This window comes from Drosophila tropicalis, unplaced genomic scaffold, assembly GCF_018151085.1.
Source record: "Drosophila tropicalis isolate 14030-0801.00 unplaced genomic scaffold, ASM1815108v1 contig_952, whole genome shotgun sequence".
NCBI classification, from domain to species: domain Eukaryota; kingdom Metazoa; phylum Arthropoda; class Insecta; order Diptera; family Drosophilidae; genus Drosophila; species Drosophila tropicalis.
This window is the reverse complement of record NW_027173453.1, coordinates 111166-129352: the sequence shown is the minus strand read 5'-3', so window position 1 is coordinate 129352 and position 18187 is coordinate 111166. Positions and strand designations below refer to the sequence as shown.

At 40.3% G+C, this 18187-nt stretch overlaps 5 protein-coding genes across 8 annotated transcripts in view; 3 read left to right on the top strand and 2 right to left on the bottom strand.

Annotated features, from left to right (window-relative positions):
* norpA (no receptor potential A) overlaps window positions 1–8212 on the bottom strand; it is a 49293-nt gene extending 41081 nt beyond the window's left edge. For all 3 annotated transcript variants that reach the window (XM_068302189.1, XM_068302188.1, XM_068302190.1), the window contains exon 1: window positions 7487–8212. The gene's annotated coding sequence lies outside the window, so the exon portion shown is untranslated. The remainder of the gene's footprint in view (window positions 1–7486) is intronic.
* Window positions 912–2657, top strand: LOC137586239 (uncharacterized). The gene is made up of 4 exons (XM_068302246.1): window positions 912–1110; window positions 1172–1533; window positions 1594–2084; window positions 2156–2657. Exons 2-4 carry the CDS (start codon window positions 1180–1182, stop codon window positions 2418–2420), a joined length of 1110 nt encoding a protein of 369 aa, XP_068158347.1. The 5' UTR covers window positions 912–1110; window positions 1172–1179; the 3' UTR covers window positions 2421–2657.
* A 102-nt stretch (window positions 8213–8314) lies between the features above and the next one.
* mRpL33 (mitochondrial ribosomal protein L33) lies at window positions 8315–8870 on the top strand. Its single transcript, XM_068302195.1, has 3 exons — window positions 8315–8453; window positions 8529–8632; window positions 8776–8870. The coding sequence occupies exons 1-3, from the start codon at window positions 8413–8415 to the stop codon at window positions 8823–8825; spliced, it is 195 nt and encodes a 64-aa protein (XP_068158296.1). The 5' UTR covers window positions 8315–8412; the 3' UTR covers window positions 8826–8870.
* On the bottom strand, window positions 8852–11873 carry NO66 (Bifunctional lysine-specific demethylase and histidyl-hydroxylase NO66). 2 transcript variants are annotated; one of them, XM_068302193.1, is made up of 2 exons: window positions 11749–11873; window positions 8852–11681 (listed from the first exon to the last, which is right to left on the bottom strand). In XM_068302193.1, the coding sequence occupies exon 2, from the start codon at window positions 11677–11679 to the stop codon at window positions 9175–9177; it is 2505 nt and encodes an 834-aa protein (XP_068158294.1). In that variant the 5' UTR covers window positions 11680–11681; window positions 11749–11873; the 3' UTR covers window positions 8852–9174. The 2 variants fall into 2 exon arrangements, with proteins under 2 accessions (XP_068158294.1, XP_068158295.1); XM_068302194.1 differs by having other exon boundaries at window positions 11755–11871.
* Window positions 11874–12259: 386 nt separating this feature from the next.
* Window positions 12260–16667, top strand: mei-9 (DNA repair endonuclease XPF mei-9). The gene is made up of 6 exons (XM_068302250.1): window positions 12260–12635; window positions 12693–12854; window positions 12908–13504; window positions 13560–13714; window positions 13779–14614; window positions 15118–16667. Exons 1-6 carry the CDS (start codon window positions 12352–12354, stop codon window positions 16078–16080), a joined length of 2997 nt encoding a protein of 998 aa, XP_068158351.1. The 5' UTR covers window positions 12260–12351; the 3' UTR covers window positions 16081–16667.
* The last annotated feature ends 1520 nt before the right edge of the window (window positions 16668–18187 follow it).

The window sequence follows — 18187 nt, the reverse complement described above, 5'->3', positions numbered from 1 at the left end:
CTCTCAATAGTGTTTCTCCAACATTCTTAGCTAAAATTAAACAATACACAATTCCTTTAGTGGATTGCAATGAATATATGAAGGCTCATTTGAAATTGAAACAAATGAGGGAGAGTTGAACAATAACTTTATTACTAAATATACGAACTTGCATTTTAGTCAACTTTTTTGACATTGACATTGACACTCCGATCCATTTGGAGCTAGTTTATTATTTAGAACTCTATCTAGAAGAACGCTCATCTTGTTTTTATTTTCTTGAGTAAACAAATTAATCTATTAAACATTGTGTGTCCAAATCGGAAGAGCCGAATTTACAAATTTAAAAACTCTTCCAAATTCACCTCTGTTTTTGGGATAATAGATAAGTACTTTTAATCCAAAATAGAATTTTCAGATTGATTTTAAGTTCTCAGGTTCCTTACTTCAAAAAATCACATGCCACGACATCACCTACAGATCAAAGAACCTTTTGCCTTCATAAGGATTACAAAAACTTCTTGGTGATTTAAGTTAAGAAAAATGTATCTTTTGAAATAGTAAAAATGTTTTTTTATTCCTCTTATTTTGATGTCTGCACGTTTCTGACGCTTGAGAGGTTCAAAGAGTGGGGGATACTGGGGATATTCCGAGAATCACAGATTGTAGTCAAATCAAAGACAAATATAAATCGAATCAAAGCATTAATCACCGATTCGATTATTTGAGTTTGTATAAGTAACTTTTGTTTTTCTTTTCTCTGAGTTTTATATTGTAGGAACGTCTTATATTCTCACTCTTGGCCTAAGTCGGCCATGATCTCTAGTGTAAACATGTGTTTGATTCAAAATAATTTGAATGAGTAGGCCATACTTTATATTTCATTACAGTTTGGGTATAGGACAACAGCAACGGCAGCAGTATTCTCATTCATACAACTAGCGTCAAACACTTTAGCCAGACACACAACAATAATAAACAATTTTTAGGTATTTTAAAAAATTGTTACTCTTAACACATGTTGTAAGCCAAACAAAGAACCGGAAAAACGAAAATATCCTAATAATTTCGGCCTTTAGTCCTTTAACTAGCTGTTGTACATTTTTAATTCGTTGGTTATATTTGTGAGAGGTAAGTTGGTATACAGACAAGCAGCGCACTCCCACTTCTCTGTCCCTTCCTCTTTGTAAAGGACGAACCATGCTGCGTGATGAGCCAGAATATAAAGTAGAGGGAGGACGACGTCATCAACTAGAGGCTGGCATACAGGAGATCGAGAAAAAGCTGCAGGAAATGCCACCTGCTCCAAAAAGAGAGAGTTTGAGTTCATATAGAAATTGGTCGCAGCAAAGATTCTTTAACTCTTTTATGAGGGAAAATCCGGCAGCAAGCAATAATAAAAGTAGTGTAGATGGTGAGAACTTTGACATTGAGGATGAGCATGACCAGTTGAGAGCCTCAAAGTTCTTTAACTTTATGCTGATGAGACTATGGCGGCGTCGTCGTGCCGAAGTGTATGGCCTGCATACCCTAACACATAAATTTAAGGAGCATGTAAGCCCATCCTATTCCATCCCATCCCATTCCGTGGTAAGTTAATGAATTTACTCGTAGACGGAGCGCCTTCAAGAAGAATTGTGCATTCGCAATCGGATGCTTAGTTTGGAGAGACGCCGTAATGATCAACTGGCCACAGAGCTTAAGAACACCCTTGATCGGATTCGCCTCACTTCGCATTCTTGCCACCATATTGACAAGGGATCAAGACAGTCGAACAACCGTAAGGATAACCTACGTGATCAGCTAATGGCCAAATCCCAGGAATGTGAGAATTTTGAAGAAATACTAGAATCGTCTAAAAAGGAATTGTTTCGCGAGTTGGCGAAATTTCGCAACTGTTCCCAATTGTTGGCCAATGAGCAACGTCGATCTCTACAATTGGAATTGTTAAATAATGAATTGGAACACGAGTTGCGGACGCTTCGTCAAGCATTTCTAGTACAAAACAATCTAATGGCTGTCTCTATTAACATTAAACAAGAGCAACTAGCCGCGGCATTTGAGACATTGAAGATATGCGAACGTCATTTGGCCCTATTGGCGACGTAAGTTGTACGCCTTGGCCCCACGCCCCTAGTGCCTTTTGCTTTACTTCCCCTCTCCTTTACCTTTGCAGCAAATACAGCCAATTCCTCAGATTGAGGGACTTTGAAATTGAGATGGACCAACGCAAGAATGATGCAACCAGGAATATGCGTTTCATACAAAATGTACTCTTCGTACAGGCAACAAGCCACTGCAATACTCTATACAGCTGCTGGTATCACATAAGCGCCTGTGTATTGGACTATTTTATGCCATCCTCAACGGCATCGCGTCTGGATAACACAGTTCGTATATTTTTGGCACTGGCTTTCTTGTTGGCATCGTCATTCCTTTAAAATCATTGTCATTCGCAAAGACCGACGACCACCTATTCCTTTCTTCTTTCGCTTTACTTTATTGGATTTATCTTTTAGAGAGCAGCCCTTAATATCTGGTTTCAATGAGGACGAGCTTTTAAATTTTTAGATGGAATATTCTAATTATATTTTCTAAAAGTTTTCATCTTTGAAGACTAATTTCACATTCAACTCTGTCCCTTTTTTGTTTTTAATCAAATTAAATGAACTATACAAAAAAACAAAAAAGAAAAGAAAAAACAAAGGTAACACAAAGCGAGAATGTCTGGTTGGGTGGACAGTCTACACATTGATGCAATGAGGGAGTTCCAACCTTCCCTCCTACGCCTTTGTGCCTACTCGAGTATACTGTTCAAATAGTTGACAGGTGTTTGCATTGACAAATACACAAAACACACAGGGCTTAGGGGCACACACTCACTCGCACACACAGACACACACAATCCAACTGGGGCCTTGGCATATTGAATTACGTTATTTATTTGATCATTGTGGCTCTAACTAATTACAAATTTTGTTTAATTAATATTACAATGCGGTTTGCAAGCAACTTTCAATTTCAATACATTTTGCCACATTATGCCGAATGACAATAATGCGAATGTCAAAATAATCATAAAATAGACTGATTAACAACACTAGACTTAGTGTTAGGTAAGTCTTAATGAACTGAAACGTAAAATTCAAGTGGGCCGACATGAATTTTGGTGACGTTAATTTGAGGGATGCTCCTAACTGATTCGGGTACTCGGATTCTGAATATAAACTTGGTTTTTCGCCAACACGTCTAGATTTTGTGAAATCGGCAGATCTGGGATTGGAAAATAGGCTTCCAAAAGTATACAATAGAGAATGGGTTCAAATTTAACAAAATAAACATTAAAATATTATGCATTATAGAAGAAGTACCTCTTTGATATTTTGTAAATTACTTTTAAATTATATCAGCACCCCCCTAATTACTTTATGGCAACTATTAAACTTAAAAATGAAGTCCTTTATAGCTTGTAATACTTTTGCAAACATGGTCAAAGATCTATCAGAACCCTGACGGACACCGGGATATATACATATAAGTATATCTTAAGGAACAAATTTTTCTTTGTCATTTTGTGTTCAATAGGAATTTTAAAGAGGGGTAAGCCCTTTTTACACTCAGGAAACACACATAAAAAGATCATTTAGAAACACAGTCGTTATACAAATTTTGAGAGTTTGCCTTTCGATGTTCATCGTATTCCTTGCCCTCCATGAGAGCATGATCACTTCTTGGGTGACTCTGTGTAATTAAACGATTGCGTTCTAAGCAAGAGGAAGCAAAAAAAAAAAAGCAGGACTAAACGTTAAGCTTTAGACAATCTATAAGCTATATAAAACTAAACTGCTTAAAGTAGAGCTCCATGCAGTCGCAGCAGAGGGAGGGAAATCGGCCTTATATATAGAAACTGAATTAAACGCAAAAGTTTCATTTTTGGGCAGAAGTGGCCCTATGGGATGGGAGAGGTTGAATTAAAGAAAGGAATTCAAAGATTTCATTTGTGTGTCTGTGATCGTTGTTGTTTTGAAATGGGTTTGAGAAGGTTTGCCCAGTGTGTGGTTGGCAAAGCACTGAACAGAAAGACTCACCTTTACCCGTTGTGTAGAACACAACGTCTCTTTCTCTCTATCTCTCTCTCCCACGAAGTCTCCTTAAATCTTTCAAACTCTCTGTTTGGAGAATTGTTGCACTTTTACTACACATACACACGTTTTAAATATGCACATATGCCTTTTAGATGGCATAGAACTATAACAAAAACAAAAAAAAACAAAAGTATTATGAAGCTCACAGGGGCAAACAAGTGAATACCGAAAAACACGTTGCGTCTCAGTATAAACCGATACCTCCTCCTCCACCCCCGCTACAGGCACCTTTAGTCATCCGACTAACCGACCGACCGTTTGCGTTCTATGATTCGAGTAAGTTTTTATCGCCAACAAACTGACCGCGCAGCTGAGTGAGCGGACCAAGACTATGTACGCCTTGGAATCCACTGTTCCACAATTTATTCATCAGAGAGGGCGAGCGAGAGAACGGGAGAGAGAAACATAAACTTTATGTGCCCGTTTGCACCGACTTCTATGCACCCTTCTCTTGGTAAGACGCTTAATAACTTAATGTGATCATTGTTGAATTTAAGTTTATCTGGACCTTACTGCTCTTACGAAACCGATTACCAAACAGTCGAAAGAAGATCGACTGCAACTGAACTGATCTGCCTCTTTGTGTCAATTGTAATATACCCATTCAGTAGCCCAACCACCAGTACCAGGTATAGAAAAGAGCGAGTGCAAAAATGAAAGAGTGACAGTGGATGGGAGACGGGGAGAGAGAGAGATAGATAAAAGAAGGGGCGACTATGCGTGGGTGGGAAGCACTCAAATTCGATCGAACAAAACGAAAAAACCAGAGGGCCCGGCCTGGTACCGTCTAACTTTGACTAACAGTCAAAGCTTTTAATACAGTTTGCAAAAGTTATGACGTATTTTCAGTTGAATAAAACCGACAAAAAAGAAACAAAAATAAGTGACGTACCAACTGATAAGAACAACGTTAACCACACTACATATCACACACTCACATTTGTGCGTATGTACATATGTACATACATATGTATCACAGTTACCCTTTCATAGTGTTGGATAAGCACTATAGAGCACTTGAAAGAATGTAGAAAATTATTCATTGATATGATTTGATATTCAGAAACCGCAGTCGTTTTACAACACTTAAATTGGTTGACATCGGTGGCAACATTCTTCGCAATACCTTATTGTGGACATAATCTTGGAACTTTACACACCACGTCAGATTTAAAGACTATTACACTAACATTGCAAAAGTCGGGAATCTATTGTACGTCATGCAAGTGTAATAAAATAAATTTATTTAAATTTGCGGTGTGAACCAAAACAAGTTTCGTACTTTTCTGTGAGATTTTCATGTGTTTCCTCCCCCAGTTGGGTGAGATTTAGGCCCCCTTTACCCATTCGAAATGCACGTCATTGATGTCCTCCATGTAGAGCAAATGCAAGCGTTATGCAACACTAATGATGCTAATTACTGTTACACGCTAACCGTTTAAAATCAATTTGCAATCAACAGCCGACAACCAATTCCAACCACTGATCATGTCAGTCAATATAACCTATTCAGGTTATAGGGTATTTATAAATCAAAGAAATTTTCATGATTGTTCCCTCTGTTTTGGTCTCTATGTGTGTGTGTGTGTGCGTTCTGAATGAGTGTGCGGTCGGTGGCGCTGTAACGGGAGCAATTTGTTTGTTATTGTAGTTTTATTGCACAATACCAACAACAACAACAATAACAACAGCAACAAGCATAGAGTCAAGCCAAGCGAAAAGCAAACAAACAAATGAACAACCCAGCGCCAAACCAAGAAGGAAAAATCAAAACAAAAACGTTTATAAATAAAAACAAATTTATACGAAGTTTTTTTTTTTTTCAAATTCTTCTCAATTTCTTAGACCCTATTTCAGAGACCATTTTTCCAACCGACCGATCTTGTTTCCAGAATCTTGTTGATAAAGAATATACTGTTGTCAGATATAAGATCCAGGCAGAAGATCTGCTTTCTACATTGCGTTTCCATTTCACGCTTTGCTGCATATTGATAATAGGGAAATGTGATCTCCAGGAGGCAGGAAGAGGTGAGAAGGCGGCACAATGGAGACAGGGAAATTAGATTTTTCTCTGTCTCTCTATCTCTCTGGCTCTTTGTCTTTTATCCCTCTCTTTCTTCCTCTCTTTTTCTTTCTATGTATTTGCTGTTGCGTGTATAAATTTTTCGTGTGCTTCAATTTTATGAGCCTTTTTTTGCACAATTTACTTATAAACTTTGTGTGTGTGTGAGTGTGTATACACTCGCACACTCACTACACACACTTCCCTACCGCCCTACCACCACACTCCATCCCCTTTGCTTGTCTGGTGTTTGCGTCGGCGTGCGCGCAAGTAAATTTCTTCTAATTTAATATTTTGTTTACATTATTTATTCATTTACTTATGTATTTTTGTTTCCTCTCACCTCACCACCCTCTTTAGCCAACATCTCTTCTTTGCATTGTTATTTGCCTCACCAAGTGTTTTGTCGCTCTTTCCTCTCCTCATTTCAAGTTGTTCTCGCTCGCATCACACACTTATGTGTGTATGTATGTACATATGTATGTATGTAGGTACATACATATATATTTTATCTGGAGCATAAGCTGTTGCCTTTTAGGCTCATCCAGTTCACCCAAAATCATATCCAGCATCATCCAAATCTAAAACACGATGAGCATTTCCTCCATTCTAGACCTGAACCGTATCGAACGATGAAACACTTTACAAAGGCTAAAGAGAGAGTCAGAACTCCAGCGTAATCTCTGGTCAATTCTATGTCTTTAAATTTCAAGTTATCGAAGGAAAGCCATCAAATGAATTTCATACGTTTCCTACGTCGTGTTTCTCTAATGATTGGGCACTTAAACACGTAGGATGAACTTAGTGTAAGACAATTTATTGCGAATGGGTCGTGAATTTCATTTAAATCGAAACACGACGCGATAGTTTTTCACAATTCAGGTTTGAGTCACGTTAACTTTTAGATCAACCCTTTCAGAACATTTGATAAAAGTAATCAAAGTAATCATTTCTTGTATCTTGCATAAGTTTCGGCTAGGGAACGCAGAAAATACGCGAAAAATGAAAAAGCCTTTATCCTCGAAACCTCCAAAAATTTGCTCCGGGAGGTATGCAACAAAAAAAATGGACGAAAGGTTAGAATATAAATGCAGATGCAGCTGCAGCTGTAGCCTGGCAGCCTGCTGTTGCGTGGGCGCATGGCCAAGGACGAGGCCTTATCAGGCACCTCGCGCCTCCTCATTCCGACTACCACCCTCGCCACAATTTAGCTCGCTTTTCTTTTTCTTTTTTTTTGTTGTGTGCCCATCAGGCGGGCATTTTAATTAGTAGAAGTTTTTTCTCTTTCGCGCTCACTTACCTTGAAGTCAAGCTGAGGTGTATCTCCTCCCTCCCTCTTCCTGGCTGCCAGCGTTCCTACCACTTCTTGATTTTCCTTTCCTTTTAATTTTTCCTCTTTTTTTTTACACTTTAATTATTATTTCCCGTACTCTTCTGTTGTTGCTTCGGCTATTAAACAAACATGAACAAAAAAAATAAAAAAAAAATCACAATTTTTTTCCTTTTGGGATTTTATATATTTTATTTCTTTTTGTTTTCTTTTTATTTACACGCGCCACGCGAACAAATTATTTAGGATGAGAATACTGATAGGTTCTAGAGAAGGGAGGAGTTGGAACAAGAGGAGCAGGTGGGAGGAAAAGAGAAGCAGGATGTGTTCCAGGCAATGTTTTTAACGATTTCAATTTTTATCCCGTTACTTTTTTCGTTGCTCTTCTTTCTTGCGCTTTTTACTCCTTATGTCTCTCTGTGCGGGTATGTGTCGTGTGTGTTCGGTGCTTCCTTTTGTTAAAATTATTTTATTTTGTTTGATTTGATTTAACTTTACTTCTTTTTTGCTCTTTTTTTGTTTGTTTGCCGCAGTTTTGAACTGTTACCGTGTGAATGTGTGTGTGTGTGTGTGGCTCGTGTGGGGGCTGCTCGTTTTTTGCGTCAGTCAATCGAAATGCACTTTTTGTTTACCAACTTTATTGCGAAAATTGTTCCGACATTGCGACTACGCGACCGCTCGCAAACAAACATTTTATGATAACTTTGCCCCGATAATGTCGACTAACCGATAGGTTTGCCCCGATAATGTCGATTAACCGATTGGTTTGCTCCGATAATGTCGATGCTGTTCATCTGGCAACTCCATGTCAACAGCTGATTGCTGCCGCTACTTGCACAACATTTTATTTTACTATTTTACTCTCAAATTGTTTGCTAGAAATTTCATTAAATAAAATGCGTCTAACCAACGTACTATTCAAGAAGGTGAAGAGCAAGTATGTAAACAACCAAATACCGCATAAATATAAATAAAGTTACTAAGCCTACTTCCTGTTTCTTACGTCTGATAGACGCATCATGGTGGTGCTGGAAAGCGTGGTCAGTGGACATCAGTTTAATGCATTCCGCGAACGTTTGGCTGATAAACTGGAGGTGATACGCTTCGATCCATATAGTAAGTGAGAGGAATAAACAACAAACAGATTAACGAATGCCGTCAGTTTTTCCCACAATAATAGATTTGATTTACTTTCATGATTGGCATTCGTGTGTTGGTTTTTTGTGCCTTATTTCATTTTTTAACATTTTTGCCTACAGTTCAAAAGGAGAGCCTATACCGAGAACGCAAAAGGATACGTAGCGCTTAGACACAAAAGAGGGAGACCAAATAAAGTTAATGTTTAAACCAGAAATGTCTGATATCTAATTTATTATTACATATTTAGGGGTTAACAACAAATGATGTGAAAGGAAAATTTCCCTTTTATGCTCGCAGGACAACTAACAAAGCTAAGACACAAAAATTTACAAGCTTTTTATGAGCCGAGTTGACCAGGACATAAATTACAAAAATCATAGGAACAAAAAGAAAACAAAAAAAAGGATATAGTTCATGAATAAAACTAGACGTAATACGCTGGCTGGTGTTCTGGCGAGCCTTCTCGACATTATCTTCCGTTGGAAAGCAAACAGAAGAAAAGACGAATGACGGCACATCTACTTAAAAGGTGTTTCAGTCATCAGGAGGCCACGCTCCCAAAGGGCTGTAGCCACTTCAATGCGTCGCTCTGGCTTGCGCAGGGGAAGCATGGATATCTTTACATAGGCCGGATAGGTGTGCATTAGAGTCTCGACGGCAGCTGCTTCGGTGGGTTCAATTTCCATAAAATTGGCCTCATACTTGCAATACTCCAGGGCGTTGTCCACATAGTAGTAGACACGTAGATGAGACTCATCGACTACCAGACGAAGGATATTCGCTCGTAGTAAACGGATCGAAGTGTCCTCAGTTAGCTCATAATCACAAAGACATTTGCCATGGGCATCGGTGGCACTGCGTGATCCGAATACAGTACGTAATTTCTCCTCGGGCAGAATGGTGGGCGGAAGTGCTTCGTGCTGATAACGCTTGGCCAGTTGATCTACGGCGGCATCAATTTGATTCTCAGTAGGTGTAAGATGTTGCTGGACCATTTCCTGTATACCCTTAATGAGATGTGAGCGAGATGAGTTCTTGGTGGCGCCATGTGCTATTCCCAGATGCTGCCATGTGTGCAGCGGCAGGCCACGTCGCAACGACACACTGTGCTTAATGGCACTCTGTAATACCATGGGCATTAGCTTCTCCAGAAGATTGGCGTACGCCTGCTGCTGATAGACACTTAGCGTGATGTGCAATGAATGATGCTTCTTCTCCGTAATAGCCTGATGGACGGTGCCGCGCGGAAAATAAAGAACGTCTCCCGGCTTTAGGACCTCATCAAAAATGGGTTCGCCCAGTTGGTCAGGTGTATAGTTGCCGGATGATTCACGGGCCAATACATCGCTTGGTTGTAGCGGCATGTACAGACGCCAGCGTTTGCGTCCTTCCACTTGCAAGACGAAGGCCTCGATATCATCGAAATGAGGCGCAAATCCCTGACTATTCGGGGGAGTCAAGTACACATTGGCCCCCACCAGGCAATGAAAGAATTCTTGCATGAGACTGCACATGGTGCGCAGGCCGGGCAAGTAAGTAGATGGATTTAGGATCCGGATGCTGCAGCCCTCGCCATAGAAGCCCCAAACAGTGGGGGGCATGGCTCTACCTTCAGGATTGAGTGTCTCTCGGCGACCATCCTTGTAGCTGGTTATATCAATGTTGGTGGTAAATTCGAGATGATGCTTCAACATCATTTGATCGATCATCTCAAAGGAGATCAGCTCGGAAAAGTATGTAGGTGCATTCCGCTGCACCTGGCAGGCGTTTTTCTCCCAAAAGTCATTGAAAAACTCATCCGGTTTGATTGGATTGAGCACCCAACTTAGAATGCGTTTACCCTCCTCAATGCTATTCTGGCGGTGGGGCTCCTGACGACCATTGGTGTCCGTAGCACCTTCAGCAGCTGCTTCATTTTTACCACGTTTTTGAGTCGATTGACTAGAAGATGGCTTGGGTTTATCTGATAGTTGGCAAACACGTGGTTGAATCTGTTTGCTAGCCTTGCTGGGTAGGGGACAAGATGCTCCTGAGGATGATGGCTTCTCATTCTTAGGTGGCAATGGACAGGATTTAGCTACTGCTCCTGATAATGACTTTTTCTCCTTAGGTGGCAATGGACACGATTTTGCTCCTGTTCCTGATGATGATGACTGTTCACCCTTAGGTGGCAATGGACCGGATTTGGCTGCTGCCGATTGCTTCTGTTTTTTTGGTGGCAATGGGCAAGACTTGGCCACTGAGCCACCAGCTGGCAACGATTTACGTGTTAAAGGGCACGATGCGGGCTTGGTGGTGGTAGTTGGCTCCACCATACTTTTGCGCTGTTGAATACGACCATTGGTAGCAGATTCTCCCATTTGCAGTTTTTTGGCAGTTGGTTTGTTATTATTATCATCCTCAGACTCCTCCTCCTGGGTTGAACGACGCTTTTCGCCAGCCTTTTGACGCTTGGGTGGAGTTGGTTCTTCCAAAGATTGGTCCACTGAGGAATTCTCACTGTTTATCGTATACTCGGTTAAATCTTCAGTGGATTGGCTATCGTCTTCATCGCTATCATCATCGAAGCTACCATCGCTATCGCTACCATCATCGGCACCGCTGTCGTCATCATCATCGTCGTCACTGGAGAAGCTATCATCTGCTGAAGTCGCATCCGACTCTGATCCCGATTCATTGTCATCGCTATTACTGTCGTTATCATCGTCACCGTCATCTTCGTCGTCATCGTCGCTAGCGCTGCTACAGCCCTCCAATTGAGCCATCATATACGCCTCCAGCTTCTTTCTTTGTTGTTTCTGGGAGACTGTCAGCTTTTTTTTCTTATCGAATAGCTCATTGACCAAGTCATCCAATGTTTCGGGATCCATATTATCGAAACTAGTATCGGCCGTTTCTTCAGATTGTGTTGTAGACTTCGTCTTTGACTGTGATCTGACACCATTTTGGGCATTGGTACCGTTAGTTTTGCTTGTCTTTGGCCTCTGAGCGCCTTTCCCACTGCGGGCGGAAAACGCTGACATTTCTATAGAAGTTTATACAAGAAATTTGAATGGAGTCGACGAATACAAAATTTATGTAACTTTACTAACTATTACTTTGCGTATGAATCAAAAGGTTTTCAAAATCAGATTTTAAAATTCAAATTCAATGGCCTCCTTTGCCTCTCTTTTGCACGTGCTACTTCGCAGGCCGGCTAACGGAGTTGACAGAGTTGCCACTAATGAAAAAAATATTAGTTCACGGAATAACGTTACCTTTGATAGTTTCACCTCCGTGATATACAGTTTCATATTATAAACTTTCTGCCATATATGTACATATGTATTATAGAATTTTACTTGTTTGCTTATACAATTCGAGCCGTCAAATGATTTTTGCGACACCTCTTTGTTCTAATATTTTTAATCTCTATATTTATACCATATGCTATTTGTATAACGTCATTATTGCTAATCGGTTTATTTTTAAAATCAAAGGTTAAGACATTCTCGCTTTTGCATTAAACAATTTATTTGCACAAAATATCATTCTGTGTACATACAAGAAAATTATATTCTACATGGACTGATAAATTTTGATAGGTGGCATCTCTTTAAATACATATGTATAGCCACAGTATGGCAGCACTCTGATACCGGCAAATGCGCGAAACTTAAGAAATTTTTGTAAATTGTGAAATTGCACGGATAATCATGTCTGAGAATTCGCCAGAGACGCCAAGTAAGGAGACGCCAAACGAAGACACACCAAGCAATGATACGCCAACCAATGAGACATCAAGCAAGGAGACGACAGCCAAAGAAGTTCCTACCAACGAGCTGCTGATGACCACAACAGCGATCCAAGAGGACGAAGAATTGGCCAACGTTGTGACAGCCGAGGAATACTTAATGCGTAAAGATGTCGTTTTACTGGAATATGAGAAACAAATGTTTTTGGACATGGTCCAAGCTGACGGTCTGCTGGTATGCGCCAAGTGAGTATTTGGCTCAACTCTCGATTGGAATTATTTAAATCCATATTTCTCTGCAAGGGGTCTGAGTTTTGAACGAGTCTTACTGAATATACTGAAGGCATACAGTGATACGGGCAATTTGGTGCTGGTAATCAACAGTTCGGACTGGGAGGAGCAGTATTATAAATCCAAATTGGAGAGCAAATATGTACGTGAAGTGGCAAATACGGCCACAGAGAGGTATGCCAGTCAAGTGGTTCACGTTCTCTCACTCTAATCGGTGTGATTCACAGGGAACGCGTTTATGTCGAAGGTGGCATTCAATTCATAACTACTCGCATTCTAGTGGTGGATCTTCTCAAGCAACGTATACCCATTGAACTTATCACTGGCATCATTGTGTTGCGGGCACACACAATCATTGAGAGCTGCCAAGAGGCATTCGCCTTGCGTCTCTATCGTCAGAGCAACAAAACTGGTTTCATCAAAGCTTTCTCCTGCAGCGCAGAGGCTTTTACCATTGGATACGCTCACATAGAACGAACCATGCGCAATCTGTTTCTAAAGAATTTATATATTTGGCCGCGTTTCCACGCCACAGTCCGTTCTGTACTAAAGCCTTGGCAGGCACAGACCATTGAGCTCCATGTGCCACTTACTCCCTCGATGACAGCCATTCAGACGCACATTTTGGACATTATGAATTTCTTGGTGCGTGAAATTAAGCGTATCAATCGCACAGTGGATCTGGAGTCAGTTACTGTGGAGAACTGCGTGACCAAGAAGTTCCATAAGATTCTACAGGCGCAATTGGATTGCATTTGGCATCAATTAAATTCACAAACGAAGCTGATTGTGGCCGATCTCAAGATCCTGAGGAGTTTGATGATGTATGTACACGAGAATTTCCCCCTTTGCTTACTTGTCATGTATTCATTCATTCAGCTCGACCATGTACCATGATTCAGTGAGCGCCTATGCGCTGATAAAGCGTTATCGTGGCAAAGAATATGCTCTTAGTAATTCGGGCTGGACCTTGCTTGACGCGGCCGAGCAGATATTCAAGTTGTCCCGTGAAAGAGTTTTCAATGGACACCAAGGTTAAACTCATTAATTAATTAGTGGCTGTTCTTTTTGTACAAATTTGCTTTTTTACCCCTGTAGAATTTGAGCCAGAACCTTGTGCGAAATGGAAACCTCTAACCGAATTGCTTACCCAGGATATTCCCGGTGATATGCGACGCACACATGGAGCCAATCACATGCTACAGCCAAAGGTCTTGATACTCTGTCAGGATGCCCGCACTTGCTTTCAGTTGAAACAATATCTGACGCAAGGCGGACCTCGTTTCCTGCTGCAGCAGGCCTTGCGTCATGAGGTCCCAGTGGGCAAGATGAGCGATAAATATGCCAGAGAGAGCCAATCACAGGCAACACCAGTACCAGCCGAAAAGTCAAGTCAAAAACCCATAAAATCTGAGCCGGAATTGGAATCGTCTGCATCGGCAAGTCAATTGGATGAGCTCTCTCAGCTCCTCGGCGGCAATGAAACTGACCCACCCGATGGCCAGTATTTCGGGGAAAGCTATATGCTGACCATGACCCAGCCAAGTCCGATTGCAAACAATATTAAAGACGAACCCGATGTCTCGATATTCGAGTCGTTTCCCGAACTTGAAGAACTCGATGTGAGTGCCATGGTGACCGCTCATCAGCAACAGCCATTTATTTGCCTGCAAACGTTCAAAACAGAACGTGAAGGCGCCATGGCTCTGGAGCATATGTTGGAGCAATTGCAGCCACACTATGTCGTTATGTATAATACAAATGTAATGGCCATAAGGCAATTGGAGGTGTTCGAGGCACGTCGTCGTCTGCCACCCAAGGAGCGGATGAAGGTTTATTTTTTGATACACGCTCGCACCGTCGAAGAGCAGTCCTATCTGACCAGTTTGCGGCGGGAGAAATCGGCATTCGAGTTGATTATTGATACAAAGAGCGTAAGATTTTTATACCGCATATTGTATAGGTTTTCGATTTTGATACCCTTGCAAAAAATAAGTACATTTTTGACCAGTTGTGTGCAAAACTTAAGAAAAGGCAACCTTTTATATAAACCATATATGTACATATACCACAAGACCGTACAAAGAGCCATCTCTGTCTGTTAATCTAAACAGATCAATAGACATCCGTCTGGGATCTCTTTTGCCTTTACCGCTTCAGTGCCAAATTCACTTGTAGGCATTGTAACTTTTAAATTTATCCGGGTTGCAACACTATATCTTATAGCTTTAATGGAAACAATCCTTCGAAAATAGATAGACGGGTACATAACGAACAAATTTGTTGTTTTCCAAGCGATAGTTGGAGAACTCCAAATTCGTTAGCAGAATATCATATTAGTCAACTAGTTGATTATTTAAAACATGCAAGGGTATACAAGCTTCGGTATGAACGAAGTTGGCAGGCACTCTGATTTATTTTGCTTCTTTAATTGCAGAAAATGGTGATACCAGAATATCAAGATGGTAAAACAGATGAGGCCTTCATCCTATACAGGCCATTCGATAATGAGTCAGGCGACATTGACAGTGCCAATGCTAAGAGTCGCCAGGCTGGCGGCCAGGTGCGTTCAAAAACTGAGACTCCAAAGGTTATAGTGGATATGCGCGAATTTCGATCGGATTTGCCGTGTCTGATACATAAACGGGGATTGGAAGTCCTCCCATTGACCATAACCATCGGTGATTATATTCTCACGCCGGAGGTGTGTGTTGAACGGAAATCGATTTCCGATTTAATTGGCTCCCTCAATTCGGGACGTTTGTATAATCAGTGTGTACAGATGCAAAGGCATTATGCTAAACCGATATTGCTGATCGAGTTCGATCAGAATAAGCCCTTCCATTTGCAAGGAAAATTTATGCTTTCGCAGCAGACGACGTCAACAAATGCGGATATAATGCAGAAATTGCAATTACTAACTCTGCATTTTCCCAAACTACGTTTAATCTGGTCTCCCAGTCCGTATGCGACGGCTCAATTATTCGAGGAACTTAAATTGGACAAACCGGAACCAGATGCCCAACAGGCCGTCGCCTTGGGCGGTGGCAGTGAACTTGGCGAGCCTGGAGCGACTATCGAGCAGTTGCAATATAATCCAGCCATATATGATTTTCTGCTCCGTTTGCCTGGCATCCATACACGAAATGTCCATAGTCTGGTGCGGAAGGGCGGTAATTTGCGTCAACTGCTGCAGCGCACTCAAGCAGAACTCGCTGATCTTCTGCAGTCGCAGGAGAGTGGCAAACTACTTTGGGATATACTCCATGTAGCGCATTTACCTCAAAAGGACGAAGTGGCCGGCTCGACGGCTCTTTTAGCTGCCGGCAAACAATTTGGCAGCGGTTCGCACAATCGTTTCCGAAAAGCAGCACAGGACTCTCGTCGAGGCAGACGATAAACTGCAGTAAACCTGACGACCACCTCCATCCAGCTCCCCTACACCCACGCACGCACACACACACGCACACACACACACATACACACATGAGAGCAGACCAAACAAAATTATGAAAATTTTTTAAGCATTGCAATTAACTTTTCTGCATGAAGGTGGGGCAGGTGTGTCGGTACCTGGCTGTCTGGACATCACACGCATTCACACACAGACAGGCAGTCATCGGGATGGACAACTGAAACACAGTACTGGTCTGTGACAGACAACAATTTAAAAGGCGGACGGGAATGAGGCTGAAAAATCAATTCCCATGAATTTTTTATTGCCATTGAATGTGGTTGTCGAAGAGCAGCATCATCAGTGCAGGAGGTTAAAGTTCATTTTGTCCACAAACGTCCTTTAAATATAACAATATTTATACATACATATATACGATAGCCAGATATGTGATAGATATAAAATCATCCTAGAAACTGTGAAAAGTCCCATTTGTATTAAGACTTTGTTAGATTAACTATGTAAGCTCAAATTCAGTGAATAATGTTACAATCCGCTAGATTAAAATAAAGTTTATCCTTGCTTAACAAGAATTGCAAATGTGAGATTAAATTAAACTAGAAAGAATCTAACTTTTGTTCCGCTAAAGTCCCTATACCTACGGGTAGTGCGTGTCGTCAGTTCGTCAGTAATAAATCTCCTTAAATGTATTCCGTTTTCCAAATAATTTTGTATTTAATAAGGATTTCCTATGTTCCCATAAAGTAGGCAAATTGTCAAACTTGATCTTGATAGTTCAGGGCAAAAGTTTTTCTGCTTTCCCGATTGCAATAGGATAATGAAGGACTTTTCCGCGCTTTTTTATGATGCGCCGAATGGTTTCAGCAGAGACATTCTTTCCAGGTTTGGCCTAGTTGAGCTGTCAACTTTAGAGCACAATGTCTATGATTTTTCTTTACTTTTCTTACTATTTCGGATTCTTTACGCTCAGTTCATTTTTTTCGGTTGTCCCTTTTGTTTGATTCTTCTTTCAGTTCTAAATCTATAGACGATGTCACCGAAACGGATTTGGTCAATTCGTTTATTTGTCTTGGCCTCTAAATGCAGTCGGAGATGCCACATGGTTAAAATACGAATCCCAAGAAGAACCAAATATACAGGCCGACATGATTTTTGGTGGATTTCTCACCTCGGTTGTTGCACATCACTTCCAGATTTTGTAAAATCAGGGGATATGAGGTTGAAAAATGGGCCCTCAAAAGTATACTATAGAAAGTTTAAAAATATCTGGCTTAACAAAAGTAGCAAACAAAACAAAAGCTAAAGCAAAAAACTATCTAGAATATGTATATTAAAAGGTTTAATATTCCGTTTATATTATACATTGAAATATTGCAAATGCGGTTACTTTGAAGAATTTCAACACATTTTTTCGAAAACCGTGACGTGATGGAGAAAAACTAATCAGAGGGTTGAGATTAGCAAAATTTGTGTTTACTGTTTGTTTTTCAAGAAACTGTTTTCCATAGATTTTTTTATGGGTGAAATCATTAATTAAGTCAAATTTCTAGCCATTTGATGAGACTATTCTTTGTCTTTTTACTGATAAACTTGACATCGTGATATTCGAACCTTAAAAATATGTAATAAATCTAATAAGTGTGTTTCATCTTCATTGAACATTCAAATGGGGAAACTCCGAATTCATATTTTTCTTATTTTCATAAGAATATAATTACTTATCTTATATCTGTAATGGAAGTAATGATGATAATCAGAAAGAACGGAACAAACTTATGTTCATCCAGGACAATATCCTTTATATTGGAACTAGTTTTCGAAATCATTTGATTTGGAGTGTACCTTTGTCTGAATCAAATTTTTACTTTTCAAAATGCAAACTCCTCGCCCTTTTGAGACTCAGATAATTCGAAAATTTCTGAATGTTGTGTTTCAAATTCAAAACTTTTTCGGGCCAATCATAGTTGACTTTGTCTCGTAATGCTATATAGTATATTCGTATACATATTTATAATTTTTTGTCGACTTTAGACTTTAACTTGATCAATTTTCAAAATTTGTGTTTTATTCAATTTCTCCACCATTATAATGA